The sequence below is a fragment of the Mytilus californianus genome, unplaced genomic scaffold, assembly GCF_021869535.1.
Source record: "Mytilus californianus isolate M0D057914Y unplaced genomic scaffold, xbMytCali1.0.p SCAF_1, whole genome shotgun sequence".
Taxonomy (NCBI): Eukaryota; Metazoa; Mollusca; class Bivalvia; order Mytilida; family Mytilidae; genus Mytilus; species Mytilus californianus.
Window position 1 is genome coordinate 72,315,961 of NW_026262581.1, and position 16,586 is coordinate 72,332,546.

Below are 16,586 nucleotides of genomic sequence, written 5' to 3' on the forward strand. Positions count from 1 at the left end.
CTTTAAACAATAAAATTATCATGATAAATAGAAAGTTTCTGATAATTACAAAACAACTTCCGGTAGAACAACATTATCCGTCAATCTAAGCAGTGAAAGAAAATTGTAACAGATGCCAAACTGTATTGAACAATTAAGTACACCAATTGTCATACAAAGAGTAATTGCAAGGAAATAAAGAGAAATAGGTGCAGCTAATTTCACCAGTCCAAACTTTCACATCTATTATTCATACTTTTAAAACAAAAGTCCTGCAAGGTATAAGTTTTGCAATTTTAAATGCTTTTTATATTACCAGAAAGTTTAGTATTTTTTTAATTAACAGACGGAGGGTAAATTCAGCGTAAAAAGTCGGCCAGACAGTGGTATCGCTGTGAGCATGTCTTCTGGTAGTTACTCTAGTTACTCAAGTTCAGATACGGCCAAGGAACCAAGGGATGATATTGACGAAGCCTGTCATTCTGAAATTCCTGATGTTTTATATGATAGAGTAGAAAATGTAAGCTTTTTGTTGTCAATATTGGGAATTTTATGCGACTGTCATACCAGTGAGAGGTTTAGCTAGCTATAAATCCAGGTTTAATTCACCATTGTCTACACAAGGAAATGCATGTACCAAGTCAGGAATATGCCAGTTGTTTTCCATTCGTTTGATGTGTTTGAGCTTTTGATTTTGCCATTTGTTAAGGGACTTTACATTTGAAATTTCCTTGGAGTTTGGTATTTTTATTATTTCACTATTTAGAACGAGGAGATAGTTTGACACTATTTTTTATCTGCAAGAAAAATCCTAAATAGATATAACTTTTAGACTATCAGTCTTCAGTGGTATCACTTGACCAAAAGTCTGAGCTTTGGCACTGGTATTCTTTGAAATGAATTCCACAATAAATTAATTTCACAATTTTGAATATAATCAAGATTAATCTATCTTTAGAATTTTTTTCTGGTCTCAGTCTTTTCATATTTTGTTTTTGCTTTTGTTTGTTTTCCCAATCCATGTTCTATTCACATGTCATGTAAATAATGTAAAACGCTGTATCACAGACATTAATAATATTTTTTTTATTCCTTACATTGATCACATACTAAATAAGTTTCTTTTTCAATGGAACACCAATTTAGTACATGTAATTTCAAAATTTGTCTCACTACTTTATAGACATCTGCAATAGTTATCTGCATATATTTTTTTTATTAGTTTTACAGCTACTATCGAAACTATATTAAAAGAAATTGCAAATCAAAATGATGCATGGCATGATTGTTGGTGTTTTATGTGCAAAATACAGTTTGAAGATTCAAATAGGACTTCGTATTACACATTTATTATTTTTAACATAATTAAATTTCAATATTCGAAAAAAAAATGATAACCTTTAAATTGTTGTATTCTTATTAAGATAAATTAAACGAAATAAAACCCCTATATATGATATATAGTTACATAGTTTATGTGCATTGCAGGTTAAACCTGAAGCCTTCAACGACATCAAAAGTCTTGTTGCTGGAATAACAAAGGATCTGACATCTACTGAGACGAAAGCTATGGCGTTATACCAGTGGCTTGTTAGGATAAGTTTCGATAAGTACACAAAAACTACGAAACGAATAAGTACGCCATGTGCTAAACTACGCCAGATAGTAGACAAGAAACTCAGCTATGCACAATTCTATCAGGATTTATGCAAGTAAGTTGTTTTTAGTTTGTCACCTAAATCACAATCTTTTATACCGGGAAGTATTACATAATTTCTTTCCGTTTCATCCGACTAATTAACAATAGTTTACATTTTCTTTAAAGATTTTTGGAATTTGATTTTATAGATACAATTTTGATAGCATCTCTATTTGGCTAATTGTTACAAATCTCAATAAAAAGATCAAAGGTCAGTGTTATCTGAGTTTTTGACATGTGCACTTAATTGTCTTGTGCAAGTTGCGTTTTCGCTTACAGATATAAACAATATGCAGGCGTTCGATAAAAACGTTTTCGAATGAGTTAAAGCCCCAGTAGTAAAGAAAATAACTAAGAAAGTTTTTTTGAAAATTCAAAAATGCAAACTTACTGTAAAATAAACTTGAGCTAGATATTGTTTCGTGTCTGCACGCATCTATGGCTTGTATGTTTGTTGAGAAATCTGTTTGTGGCCTTTATACTAGCACTAATCGGTTTCAAGTAAATAAAGCTTCAATAAAGGACAGTACTTACAAAATAGACTAACGCATTAGCTCAGTGCAATGTGTTACTAGTAATTAGTATAAAACGTGATGCAAACGACAGTAATCTAACAACGCTATAGCAAAAAAGGTTAATCCGGAGGTAAAAAACTAACGCCAACAATACGCAGACATCCACGTCATAAGACAGACATGAAGTTCATAAAAGTTTGCGAAAGAGTTAACCGATAACATACAAAATGAAATGTACAAACAGTTCAGTCAAAGAAAAGAGATTAAGAAACACAAGAATTTTGCTTTATCTGTGTATTATATTTCTTTCAGGGCTGCTGGAATTAAATGTGAAAAGGTCGAAGGTTATGTTAAAAACAAAGACTATCTTCCGGGAAATACAGTGCAATCATCTAAATTTTTACATACGTGGAATGCAGTGAGCATTGATGGACAATTCAGACTTGTTGATCCTTGTTTCGGAGCAAGAAAAGAGAAATATTTCATTGATCATTATTTTGCAACATCACCAGACGATTTAATATTATCCCACTTTCCAAAGGAAAAGAGATGGATGCTAATGAATCAGTCTTTATCAGTAGAAGACTTTGAAGGGACAGTCAAAACATGGCCGGCAATGTTTCATTTTAATATCCGACCGTTAAGTATGAAATCTGTTATTCGGACTTACGATGGTAAACTAAGTGTGACTGTATTACTTAGAGGCGTGGCTGTAATACCAGTGTTAGAGTATTCTGGCCCTGGTGCAGAGTTAGACGCTGACTCACTTCGAGACAACATTGATGAAGAAATTCGAGACTCGGACAATGCCGAGACATTCCACATTACATTGCCACAAGAAGGAAATTATTACTTTACTTTAACAGCACATATTATGAAAGAAAACAGAGATGTGCCTGTATTTCAACATCGTATAGAATACGTTGATGAATTGTTATGAGATTGTGTACGTGCATAAATCTTGATGTTTTATATTTGGTGTTAATTAACTCAATTTGAATGCAAATGTTGAAATTTAATCAGCATGTCACTGATTTCGTACAATTTTCCTTATTGAGAATGTAATTTAATAGCGTAATTGATTACCAAAAGTATATAATTTCATACGTGATGCCATAAATAGAGACTGTCATTATAGAAAGCTAGAGAGAGGGTAAAAGTTTTATTTTTAGGTCTTGTTGTGGAATGTGTTTAGGTGCCATATCATTACCATTCTAATTGTTTTATAATTTGAATATAAAATTTAAGTTGTCTACAAATGGTTGTTTTTATGAATAATGATTTATTTTATGTTATGTTTATCTCGTCAGAAAAACATTGTACAATCAAAAGATAGTGTGTGCAATGTTACCACCACATTTTAATGTTTTTAAATTTCAATGAAGTTACAAAGTAAAAGATATTTAGAGTAATGCAAGATGGTAAATGAATTGTACTTAAGTTAAATAAAAACACGTGATTGATAATATAAGCGAGCTATCTCTCTTGCAACAATTGGGTATCTGGGTCACCCATGTTGTCAGGATATGTTAGATCCAATACAGATAAAGGACAGGAAAGCAGTCTTATTGCGCATATTGCTAGCTCCCTCAGTCAATGAAAGCAAATTGAAAAGACAATAAAAAATCGTACACATTGAAACATTAACTTGTGCAAGCATTATTCAAAATCTTATTTGTATTGAGATGTTTCCATATTTAACATTGAACACTGTATGTAATCGTATAGCGTGTGTGATGCAATACTGTTCCTTGTCCACTGATTTCGTCCATTTCCGTCTGTGGTCGGTACTGTAAACGGAAATTGCCGATTATTATCGATGGACTGTCCTCTGGTAGTCATTATTATATATACCTACCTCGTTTGTTATTTAACATCTTATGTAGATAGTTTATAAATATGGTGGAATAGGGAAAAATTTCAAAATATTTGAGTAGACATTCAAACTTTTAACTATTCTTTATAATAAATTTTCAAGATTTGCTTTATATATTCTTCCCCTTTACTTTATAATAATTCCTTTAAAATGAGATTGTCCTAGCTTGCAATCTTGACTGAAAAAGTCTTGGTTGTGGTCAAGACTTATGATATCTGAAACGAGTCATTTAAAATGAAAAAAAATGCTTCAAATCAACACGATACAAGCATTTCTCTCTGTATAAACTTTTGTTTTGTGTTAACTACTAGTACCCTATTCTACCATATTTTTGTTAGCGTTTGTTTGTGTTGTATCAGCCCAAATCAAAAGTTTGAAGGCTGGGACATACCATATCAGTATTGACATGTAGCAAGTGCTCTTACGTTATGTTTGTATTAGGTTTAGAACTTCCGCATTTAATTTATTGTTACATTTTATCATTGTTATCATTATCGAAAGTGCTACTGCTGTTGGGATATAATCTCATAAAAAAATCACAGTACTCATCTTTCTGTATTTCATTTCCTTATTACAAAAATGAATCCCAGTGTTCTGGATTTATCTCGAAATTTAACAAATCGTTCTTTTGTTAAAAAAAAAGGATGAACAATTTACTCCCCTTCTCACTAGTCAAGTTTTGATATAACTACTTCATATGATTTGATTTTCTGATGTAAACTTGTTTATCGAAATTTCAAAAAATATAACTTTAAATTTTGGTTTGAAAACAGATGAAAAATTATATCTTTTTTAAATGTTTTATTTTACCTGGAAACAAGCTACATGTATGACAGTTTTGTGCTGTTCCATTTCATTTGATGTTTTAACAATGGAATCTGTATTTGATAAGAGTTCTCGTGAGTTAGTATCTTAAATTAATAATAAGTTTGAAGATTTTTTTAAAAAGTATTTTGAATTTGCTTAATCTAGGTAAAAACTGAAATTTTCTTCAAATTAAATAAAATATAACTGTTTCACACAAATATCTGTATGTTGTAATTTTATTTTCTCATGAATCTTAAAACTGTTCATTGTTGCCATGGTAATCAGCATTACTGTTTGACAGTAACAATCAGACACCGTCCATTATACAAACTGTGATATAATATTTTGTCATTCAATATGTATTCATTTTTTATAAATTATATTGTTGCTTAAATAAAAACATCATCAAAATATTTCTTTTCGTAATGTTGTTATCTTCATTGCCATGGTTGTGATTAGATCTATAGGATATGCATACCCAAATGACACCAAGAGAAGAAAGAAACAGTGAATTCCTGTTGACATTTTAAGAAGCCTTTTTGAATAGTTTCAAAAATGCCGTAAAACATCAAGATTCTTTCACCTGGACACAAGGGTATGCCATGTAGCCAATGCGTAGATATTCTAATGAATAAATTACCAAATTTCTATTGTAAATTTTCAAGAACTATTATGTGATTCTACTAACGATAAACTCGACTCATTCAACTGCTGATTTTAGACGGATTTGACTGTTCTGATCCTGAATTTTTGTTTTAAAGGCATGCTTCATCACGATATAAAAGTTTGCTTCCAAAAGTTATGCTTACCCTTCCGGAGCACCTGAGATCACCCACAGTTTTTGGTGGAGTTCGTGTTGCTTAGTTTTTAGTTTTCTATGTTGTGTTTTGTGTACAATTGTTTGTCTGTTTGTCTTTTTCTTTTTTAGCCATGGCGTTGTCAGTTTATTTTCTATTTATGAGTTTGAATTTCCCTCTGGTATCTTTCGCCCCTCTTTTATGGACATATTAAAAAGTATATAGTAACCGTGTATATAAATATGAAAAAGGCTTTTAGAGACTCGGGACCGTTTAGAACTTTATAATAACGTAATTATAGACTCTTGTATTTATTTGAAGTCTGTTCTTTGACCGGTGACCTACTATTACTTAAATCCATATTTTACCACATCTCCTTATTTCATACTGTAGGTGCATATTTTTTGTGTAGTTAGGTGTGGGGTTGTTGTCTCAATGATTATATTGAGATGAAGATCATGATGGTGATAACTGATATTACTCGCAATGATATTGGTATGGGACGTACATGTATAAAAGAAAAAAGGCGAAAAGCTGTCAGACAATAGAATTCAGGTTTTGTCGACTTTGTAAAGACTCTTGCTGCAGTTTTCTAACTGAGTTTTCATGAATTTACAGATAAAATATTGATTCGTGTATTGTACCAGTAGAAGCGGTTTTTGCGTTGTGTTAATAATGCCTCTGAAAATCTCGTACACAAAAGACTGTTTACATAGGTTGGAGTGTTTACTCATCCAAAAAGTCCAGGTCTCTTCTTAAAAACTTTGTTAAAAGATAAATTACGAGGCAAAATATAGGTTAAAACAACTTTTGTACTTTTAAATGAAAAAAAACCCCAACAAAATCAAGATCTAGATTTGTTGCCAAATTTTCCAGTATGCATGGTATGTTCTATTGTTCGCAATAGATTGTAGTCTATATATCTGATTATAGTCCCTGTCAATAATCCCACTGACCTGAAACCATTATAATAGATTTATGCCATAAATTAGGTTGCAACTAGGGAACTATAGGCATGATTTGGTTAATTAAGAATTGTCTTGTTAACAAGTGAAATATTATATTCTTAAATTGAATAAAAGCTTTTGTTGAGAAGTTACTAGTAACAACTTGAACAAAACTATTTCTTAATGAGTTAATGACGAAATTAGGCACATGGCACAAATGTGTCATACTATCGCATTATACTGAAATAACTAATTAAGACAGTATGCATGTATTCAAACATCGTGTACAGGTATTAAAATCGGCGTAATAACTAGGTTAAAGATGGGAAAATACGCTTGTATAAAAAATGAAAATAGTCGGTCTCTTTTGCTATTTTACAGTTATTTTTGCGTCATATGCACGTTTCGCTCTTTTCGAGATCAATGCAAAGTATCATATATACAAGTATTGGAAACAAATTAATGTGGGAAACATTCGATTTTCTGTTTCTCTATTAACACTCCCTTTATAGTAATTTTATGCTAATTTAAAAGGCTTTAATGTCTATCATAATTTTAGGCTTATTTATTTTTTTAAATCATCGAGTTTTGCAGATTATTACATTTTCAACCACAGTACAATGTAACACCATTATCATTGTTTAGTCAATAAGATGCCAAATGTCATCGAAGCTGACAAATCGTACTGAAGACGTGCAAGAAAGTTGCACTGTTACCAAAAACATATTTCACCGTAGTTGTTTTAACATGTTACAGTTTAAACATTAATTTTAATTTGCTATAAATGTCAACGCTAAGTTGGTAGGTGACCAAACTTTTATCATTTTTCTTTAATTCTTAATGTTTACCTTTAGAGAAAACAAGAGGACAATATAAAGGGTAGCGTACCCATGTCCGATTAAGATTTCATAACTCTAGGTAAAAGGTATAAAGGAAGCATACTGAAGTTCAGTAAAGACCTCGAAGTTTAGTTAAGATCTCATGACTCTAAGTAAATATAAAGGAAGTATAATGAGGTTCACCATATGTCCAGGCATACGGTCACATACCGATTCTTGTTAATATCTCACAAGTCTAGGTAAAAAATAAATCAGTAGCATTATGATGTTAAGTTCATATTTTTTTAAGTCCAGGTATAAGACTTAAACGTAGTCTACCGATGTTCAGTTATATCTCACACGTTTAGGTATAATATATTAAAGTATCACGCATACCGATGTTCATTTATTATCATAACTCTAGGTAAAATATATAGAGGTACAATGTATCATTCCAAGGTTCAGTCAAGAACTAATAATATGAAAATAAGGAGTTGATTGCCAGTTAGACAACTATCCACCAAAGTTCAAATGAAGTGAATGTAAGCAATTATAGGCAACCGTACGGCCCATACCTTATAGTCGGCTATGAAAGGCCCCGACATGAAAAATATGAAACAATTCAATTGAGAAAACTAACAGCCTAATTCATAACAAAACAATTTACGAAAAACAAATATGACAGACATGAACCAACGACAACCACTGAACTACTGGCTATTGATTTGGGACAGGCACATATAGAATGTGGCGGGGATAAACTAGTTTGCTGTTGCCAAACCCTCCTCATAACCTGGGACAGTGGTGTAACAATACAACAATGAACAAACAATAAAAATCAGTTGAAAAGGGCTTAATTCATCAGATGGATACAAAGTCTAGAATAAAGATATAAATGTAGCATACTCATGTTCAGTGAATAAATCCATATTAGTGCTGGGAAGGTATAAGATTAAAAATATTATAACGATGTTCGGTTTATATCTCATAAGTCCAGTTATAAATATAAAGGTCGTATGCCGATGTAGCTAAAATCTCTAAAGTCGAGGCATAAGTTATTAATATCTTAAAAGTCAAGGCATAAGATATTAATATCTAAAACGTCAAGGCATAAGATATTAAGATTAAATACTGATGTTCAGGGAATATCTCACCATAAGTAAAGGTATTCTATGTAAAGGCAGTATACCGATGTTCAGTAACTATTAACTCATCATAAATGCCAGACTTAAAAAAATTTTCGTCTACAAAAGACGCATCAGTGGCGCTCGAATGTAACAAGAGTTCCCAAAATTTCTCATAAATCCCGGCATGAGATAAACATTGTATACTGATTTTCAGTTCAAATCTTATTAGTCAAACCATGAGATATAAAGGTAGCATACTGATATTATGTTAATAGCTCATAATGATAATAATAATAATAATAATAATAATTCTTTCTTTAAAGAGAGTTATACAGTCAGCTATAAAACTAATCTTCTCTGAGGCCCTCCAAGTCGAAGCAAAGGATTAAAAAAAAGGTATAACAATGTTAAGCCAATCTTCCAATACGTTCAGTCATAATGTATTAATGTAGCATACCGATGTCTAGTTAATATCTCCCAATAATTCTAGTCATTAGATGTAAATGTAGCATACCGATGTTAAGTAAATATTTCCCAATAATTCTAGTCATAAGATGTAAATACCGATGTTCAGTTAATATCTCAATTCTAGGCAGATCACTTAAAACTTTTACTTAATTCTTTTGCCAGTTTTTGTCTCGCCTTGACGGAGTCAAAAAGTGAGACATAGGTATTCTGTTTACGGCGTCGGCGGCGTCGGCCGCGGCGTCAACAATGTATAAGTTTGTGATTAGGTCTAGTTTAGTGTGAAACACAAGTGGTAGGCCAATCATATTTGATACAGCTGTATTAGCATTGGCACATCTCATTTCCATGGAGATTATTTGGCCCTGCCCCCTCAGTCATGGTTTATTGACTTTGGAACTTTTGCTTTGTTTACATGTATTAGTTTGTGATTAGGTCAGTCTATGAGGAACCACTAGTGGTAGGTCAATGATATTTGGTATGCGGTTGTATAAACATTGGCATATCTCATTTCCATGGCGATTATTTGGCTCCGCCCCCTTAGTCATGGTCTATTGACTTTGAAAATTTTGCTTAGTTAACATGTTTTAGTTTGTGATTAGGTCAGTTCAAGGGGAACCATTAGTGGTAGGCCAATATTAACTGGTATTCAGTTGTATATGCATTAGCACATCTCATTTCCACGAAGAATATTTGGCCCCGACCGCTCTGTCATGGTCTATCGACTTTGAAACTTTTGCTTAGTTTACATGTATTAGTTTGTGATTAGATCAGTTTAAGATGAACTTCTAATGTTAAGTCAATGATATTTGGTATGCAAATTTATTAGCATTTGCAAGTATCGTTTCTATGGAGATTATATAGCCCCTACCCCTCTTCATGGTTCATTGATTTTGAAACTTTTACATAGTTTACAAGTTAATGTTTGTGTTTCGGTTTATTTAAAGGGAACGACTTATAATAAGTCAATGGTATTTGGTATGCAGTGGTATTAGCATTTCCATGGAGATTGTTTAGCCATGTACCTCAGTCATGGTTCATTTACTTTGAATATTTGCATAACTTACAAGTTAAAGTATTGCTATTTTAATTTCAACATTTGCATAATCAAAATTACAAGAAGGCAAGACATATCTCTGTGATAACAGTTTTTTTTATATCTGGTTTGGAATTTTGGCTGTTCCTGTAAAATTCTTTCTACAAACGAGATATTGCTTATAGAGCCCATAAATCTAGATAAGACCAATGTAAATGTAATGCTCATTTGAATCAAAATATTATGGAAGTTATCAATTTAATACCAATTGGAGACTTATTTATTAGTTGCAATTGACTTCGAACTGACTATCAGTAACTGTGAATACTTTAAAATAGGTAGTTTTCGTCTTTTTTATTAATATTAGTTGTGTTTGTGCTTCTTTTCAAATCTAATGAGTCAACCTATTTCCAACTGATTTTAACTTTTGTTCTCATATTGTGATGTTACACCACTGTCCCAGATTAGCGAAGGGTTTTGCGCGCAGAAAATATTTTAACCGCCGTATTTCTTATGTTCCTGTCTCAAGTCAGAATCATTAAATAAGTGGATGCCATTGGGAGCTGTCTGTCATATTCATTTTTCGATTATTGTTTTGTCAAAAACCAGGCCTTTGGTTTTCATTCGAATTATTTTCCATCTTTTCTTGTCGGAGCCTTTTATAGCTTACTATACGATATGGGGTTTATTCGTTGTTTAAGGTCGTATGATTGCTTATATTCACGTCATTTTGGACTCTGTTGCCCGTGGATACTTGTCTCCTTGACAACCATCCCAGATCTTTTTAATGACATGCGAGTTATAAATGTAGTATACCGATGTTTAGCTAAGACATCCCCATACGTCCAAGCATATAATATAAAGGTAGCATACCAATATTTAATTAATACCTCACAAGTTGATGTATGCGGTTTAAAGGTAGCATACCGATGTTCAGTTAATATATCATGTCCAGGTATAAGAAATAAAGGTATCATACAGAATGAGATGTTCAGATTGAACGGTAGTCTATCAATGTTGGTAAAATATATAAATATAGTAAACACTCTTTCATATCGTATTAACTGCAACAGGTATTGTATGCCACTACAATGTGACTTCCCTCAGAAAACGTGCTCTTGAAAGGTTCAATGTCAACTTCACAATAATAGAACTTAATTTGTAGCAAAAAGTAAAATCACAAAAATACTGAACTCAAATATAGAAAATGGTGGATTGAACCTGGTTTTATAGCGATAAACCTCTCATTTGTACGACAGTCTCATCAAATTCCGTTATATTTACAACAATGCGCGAACAAAACAGACATAATAAATAAAATAGTCAAAATATGGTTACAGCAGTCATCACTGTGTTACAATATCAAAACAAACAATCATTTACAAAAAAGCACAAAAGCATCTATCAAATTAAAAACCACATTCATTGCTTCGTGTGTCTGACGTCAGAAAATGTAAACGTTACATAAGAAGAAATTTTGTCGTTCAATGTTTATTCAAAACAATTTTATAATTTCACATGGGGAATGTTGGTATACAGGGTTAAAAAATCAAAAGTTATGTTATAATTAATTTCAGAAATAGACCGAGATTTAAAATTGGCCAGAAGTTCTTTAGAATTTTTAAGAATCCACATATTTGGCCAGAAGTTCTTTAGAATTTTTAAGAATCCACATATGGTTAATACCACTACGCGAGTAAAATAAATTTGTCGTTCGTCGTTCAAAGTATTTTCAAATTTATAATAGAACAATAACATAGCAAGTGATCCATTGTTTTGCTTAAATTTTTTAAAAAATTTGCTACATCAAAAAAAAAAAAAAAAAGAGGCGGAGGATCTATACAAAAGCGACATTCAAAACTCATAAGTCAAAGAACAAATAACAACTACAATGCCAAAAAAGATGAACAATTCCACCGAAACTACATAGAAACTAAAGACTGAGCTACACGAATCAAGTAATCGTTTAAATAAAGATTATTATATTTATTATTTTATTCAAACGTTGGTTATTGGGCGGTTTTAATTTAATTCTTTATTTATTTTAAGAGGATTGCCAATAGCCAGAGGCTACGTGTGGGTCTCTTCTCGGTGGTTTTGTGGTTAAACAAAGGGAACACTCGACAGAAAGATGGACGGGCACAAGGATATGACATAATCATAAACAATGTTGGCCTGTGGATTAGACAAGTACTTGAGAGTTAAGCTAAATCAGCAATCCATCTAAGGATAAAGTGATAATACTAAAATGTGATATCTTATAAGGCGTGATTCCTATCAAGATTAATGTGAATGAGGGTTGTTGATTACAAGAAAGCTATTGAACCAAGTATACAGTCCAGGTATTCATAGCAACCAATATTTTTAATTGGTGATAGCTACAATTCCGGCCTCCTTATTCCGTTAATGACAAATAAGATATAACTAATATGTCCAATTGCATTTGTTATGAACAACACGGCAAGTGTTATTATTGAAACAAAGAGCTGCGTACTATTACAGGGGTTCGTTCGATTTACCTCCGTTTGGCTTGTGTTGTACATGTTATCTTCTTACACCAGGCGATACAAGTATATCTTCAAAAATTAACTCGCTTGAGGTTCAAAAATATATATATTTCAAACTAAGTTAAGCACTGTCTTTGAATTGTTCTCAATACTAGTGTTTTCTACCCCAGGAATATATTCCATTAGCTGTACTTGGCAAAACCTTTTGGGATTTTGGGTCCTCAATGCTCTTCAACTTCGTACTTTTTGTCCATTATTTTTTTTTTCGTTCGTCACTGATGAGTCTTTTAAATACGAAACGAACATCTGGCGTACACAAATATCAGCTTGGTACCTCTGATGAGATTTTTTACAACCCCTGTGTCGATGCAACTTTTGTTAGAGGTTTCCTCCCCAAGGGTAGCACCAACCCTGTAATCACTACTTCTGTGTCGACATGACATATATTTGATTGGGTCATATTTATAAATTAACTGTTTACAAATCGAGATTTCTGAATTGTTCGAAATAGTAGTGTTTTCTACACCAGGAACAGATTACATTAGCTGTATTTGACAAAGCCTTTCGGAATTTCCGGTCCTTGATGCTCTTCAACTTTGTACTTTTTTGGCTTTTAAACTTTTTGATTCGAGCTTCACTAATGAGTCTTATGTAGACAAAACGCGCGACTAGCTTACAAAATTATAAGCCTGGTATCTTTGGTGAAATTTTGTTTTGATCATAAAACTGCACAATTATTCTGTACAAATTATAATGTGTACAACAATAAAATTTGAAAACAACATAAATTTAACATTTAAATAAAATTTGTGGATGTAAAGTAGTTGAATTAATGTTAAAGAAATTATTATCACTGCACTGTAATGTCAACGTATAAATTTTCACAAAAATATAATGCCAATAAACAACATCAAAAGTATTAAATATACTATAATATCATTTAGTAGATTTATAGATTATAAAAATCGAGTTCATATACACCTAAATCTATAGCTACCTTTCGCAAATTTTAATTCTTTGCTTGTGGTTTTTTTATGTTGTATATGGAAAGAACACTTCTCTTTGGTGTAAGAAACGTTCAGGTTCAGTCAGTCCTGTGTAGTAAAGTACTATATGTTCTGCATGTTACTGAAGATTTTAACAAAGCATTTGAATCTAAGAATCACTCCCAGTTTTAACCCCTATGGATTCCTGATCAATATCCTAAATTGCTTTGTTTTGATTCAGTAATTCTATCCAGTCAGATGAATCGATCTTTAAAAAAAACACTAAATAATTTTCTTTTTAATTTCCGTTATAGCTATATTGAAAATTAACCTGTTTGTATGTGAAATATCATAAACAAAGACCCATTCATAATAAATATAAGTGTAAACACATAAATTCATAGTTGTAAAATTCATAAATATTTCTATTCAAGGTTATTTTAGTACGTTTGTTTCTTATAGTACTATATGATGAGTTTGCATTTAAAATATTGACGTGACATTGCTGAACTAGTGAATAGTGCACTTTTGCACTGAAACAAGTCATTTGATATACTACTTTTTGTAGCATTGTGTTACTCATGATAGCTAATCGTACCATAGTACTTTTGTGCACTCGACTCCTGCTATTGGAATAACCCTAATCAAGTACACCAGAGAGGTCAAAAATATAAAACATTTAACGACCATAAAAATCTAAATGAACTTACTAGATCACTGTAAACTGACTACGTCAACTTTGGCTGAGGTTGTTGCTATCTATTTGTGGTACAATAACATTATTTATGAACTGGAAATAGTAAAATATATACAATTTCTCTGGGAATTGAGAGAGTCTTTGAGTGATACAAACAAGCTGCATTGAGAGGAAAAAAGTATAACAAAAATACCAAACTCCAAGGCAAATTCAAAACGTCCATAAAAAACCTGCAAAATCAACGAAACAAGTGAAAAACAAATGCCATATTCCTGACTTGGTACAGGCAATTTTCGAAGAAAATGTTGGGTTAAACCTGGTTTTATATCTAGCTTAACCACCCACTTGTATGCCAGTTGTTTGTAGTTTCATTATAATTGCAAAATTGGGTGAGCAACCTAAACAGACATAATAGGTTACCGGTAATGTTACAATAATTGGTATCAAGCAGCCAAAACTGTGTAATCATACTAATGTCTGAGCAAAAAGTTGATAAACCAGGGTTATGTCAAAGAACGTCTCGTCCTCTTTATAAAAAATGTTTATAGGAAGATAACAAGACCTTGTTGATAAATATTCCGTATCAACTTCACAAACAATAGATTATGGTCTTGAAGTATAGATTCTAGGTACTGACGTTGTTTATCATCTTAACTACGAGTTATACTGTTTTTTATTTGTCTTTTTTTATATTTTTTACCTTTACTGTTTAGTCCATTTTTGGTAATATACTTTCGGCGTGGCTCAGTATTTATACAACCCGCCATTATGTTATTGTGCTATGGTCATTTTTGTATTCTCGTCTTTCATTTTTGCTTATGTACTTTGTCTATAGAGTGTCTATATGCCATGTTTTTCTTTGTTGAAAGTTATTTGTTTTATAGTGATTAAGATTATAACACAATGTTGACTGTTGTACCCCAATTTTTGACATTTTTACCTATTATGTGTAGTTGTTTTGCTCACACATTGTTGTCAATATAATTGAATTCTATGCGACTGTCATACAAGTGAGCGGTTTAGCTAGCTATAAAATCAGGTTTAATCCACCATTTTCTACATAAGGAAATGCCTGTACCATGTCAGGTATGAAGGGGAATATCCACCATAATTATACATTTCTTAATTTGTAAAATGCAATTTCTTAATTTGTAAAATGTAATTTCTTAATTTGTAACATGTATTTTTTCCATCCTTTTCATGAATTTCTACATTTCTTGATTGGTGAAATGTAACTTCTTAATGTGTAAATACAGTTTCTTAACTTGTTAACGTATTTTCTTCGTTCGTTACATGACATTCTACTATAGTCTCAGCGCTGCCAGACAATGAGAAGTTTAGTTTCCCAAGAAAAACTACAAGTTACAAATCAAGAAGGTTTACAAATAAAGAATAAAATAGTTCCACAACATTCCGCACGCGGTCGCTGTGGATCCATATCATCTCGTACCTTAGCTAACTCGTACTCAACCAACTCGTACCCAATATTTCAAAACTCGTATTTCTACCAACTCGTACATATTATTTTATTATTCATACGGATTAAAGTTGTTATGTTCTTTTATATAATATAGAAACATACAAATACAATAAAGTATACTTTTATTAATTGGTAATCTGGTGCAATTTGTTTCAGAATCAGAAATACCTAAAGTTAATCATTCGTCTTGGACAGTAGGCTCTATATTCCTGGCACTGTATTCGACGAATCTAGAACAGAGCGTACCAGCTCTTGGTCAACAAATAATGACACGACCACAAAAGGGTCTTACTCTAGTGATACCACACATAGCAAAAGACAGCGACTGGGGCCGTGTCCTCGTCCACCAAACGCAAATACTCCACCGACTTCTGCAGATAGGGTGTTGTTGCATGAGGACAATCTAAAAAGAAATCGACCAGTAATGGAACTGTTAATAGTGAATATAAATTAATTGAACCTCGATAGCTTGAAGTTTTGTTTTTTTTTAAATGTTTATGGGCTGAAGAAAAGACTGCTGTCTCTGGATTTCATTGACATTTTGTTTGGACATGATATCTGTATTTTTATTGAAACGATATTAACTGACTTAGATTATTTAAACCCACCAGACGATTATATTTATGTTTTTGGACTATGTTTAATTCCTGTGCTGGCTTTATCGCTTCAAACATATTCGCCTTTCAAATCTTTTTTGAAGCGATATAGCCAGCACAGAAATTAAACATATTCAAAACGTTTTTACATATACAGTTATTTAGATACTATAACAGATACGAACCATGATTGCACATGTAAGATCATACTTTTCGCCCACCCCCCTCCCCCACCCCCGCCACTGACTAATGAT

General features: G+C 32.1%; 1 protein-coding gene across 5 annotated transcripts in view; it reads left to right on the forward strand.

Moving 5' to 3' along the window:
• LOC127723675 (uncharacterized) overlaps window positions 1–5,289 on the forward strand; it is a 75,252-nt gene extending 69,963 nt beyond the window's left edge. For all 5 annotated transcript variants that reach the window (XM_052230414.1, XM_052230438.1, XM_052230442.1 and 2 more), the window contains 3 exons: window positions 326–499; window positions 1,468–1,691; window positions 2,506–5,289. In XM_052230414.1, coding sequence (XP_052086374.1) covers window positions 326–499; window positions 1,468–1,691; window positions 2,506–3,133 — 1,026 coding nt within the window. In that variant the 3' untranslated portion in view covers window positions 3,134–5,289. The remainder of the gene's footprint in view (window positions 1–325; window positions 500–1,467; window positions 1,692–2,505) is intronic.
• The last annotated feature ends 11,297 nt before the right edge of the window (window positions 5,290–16,586 follow it).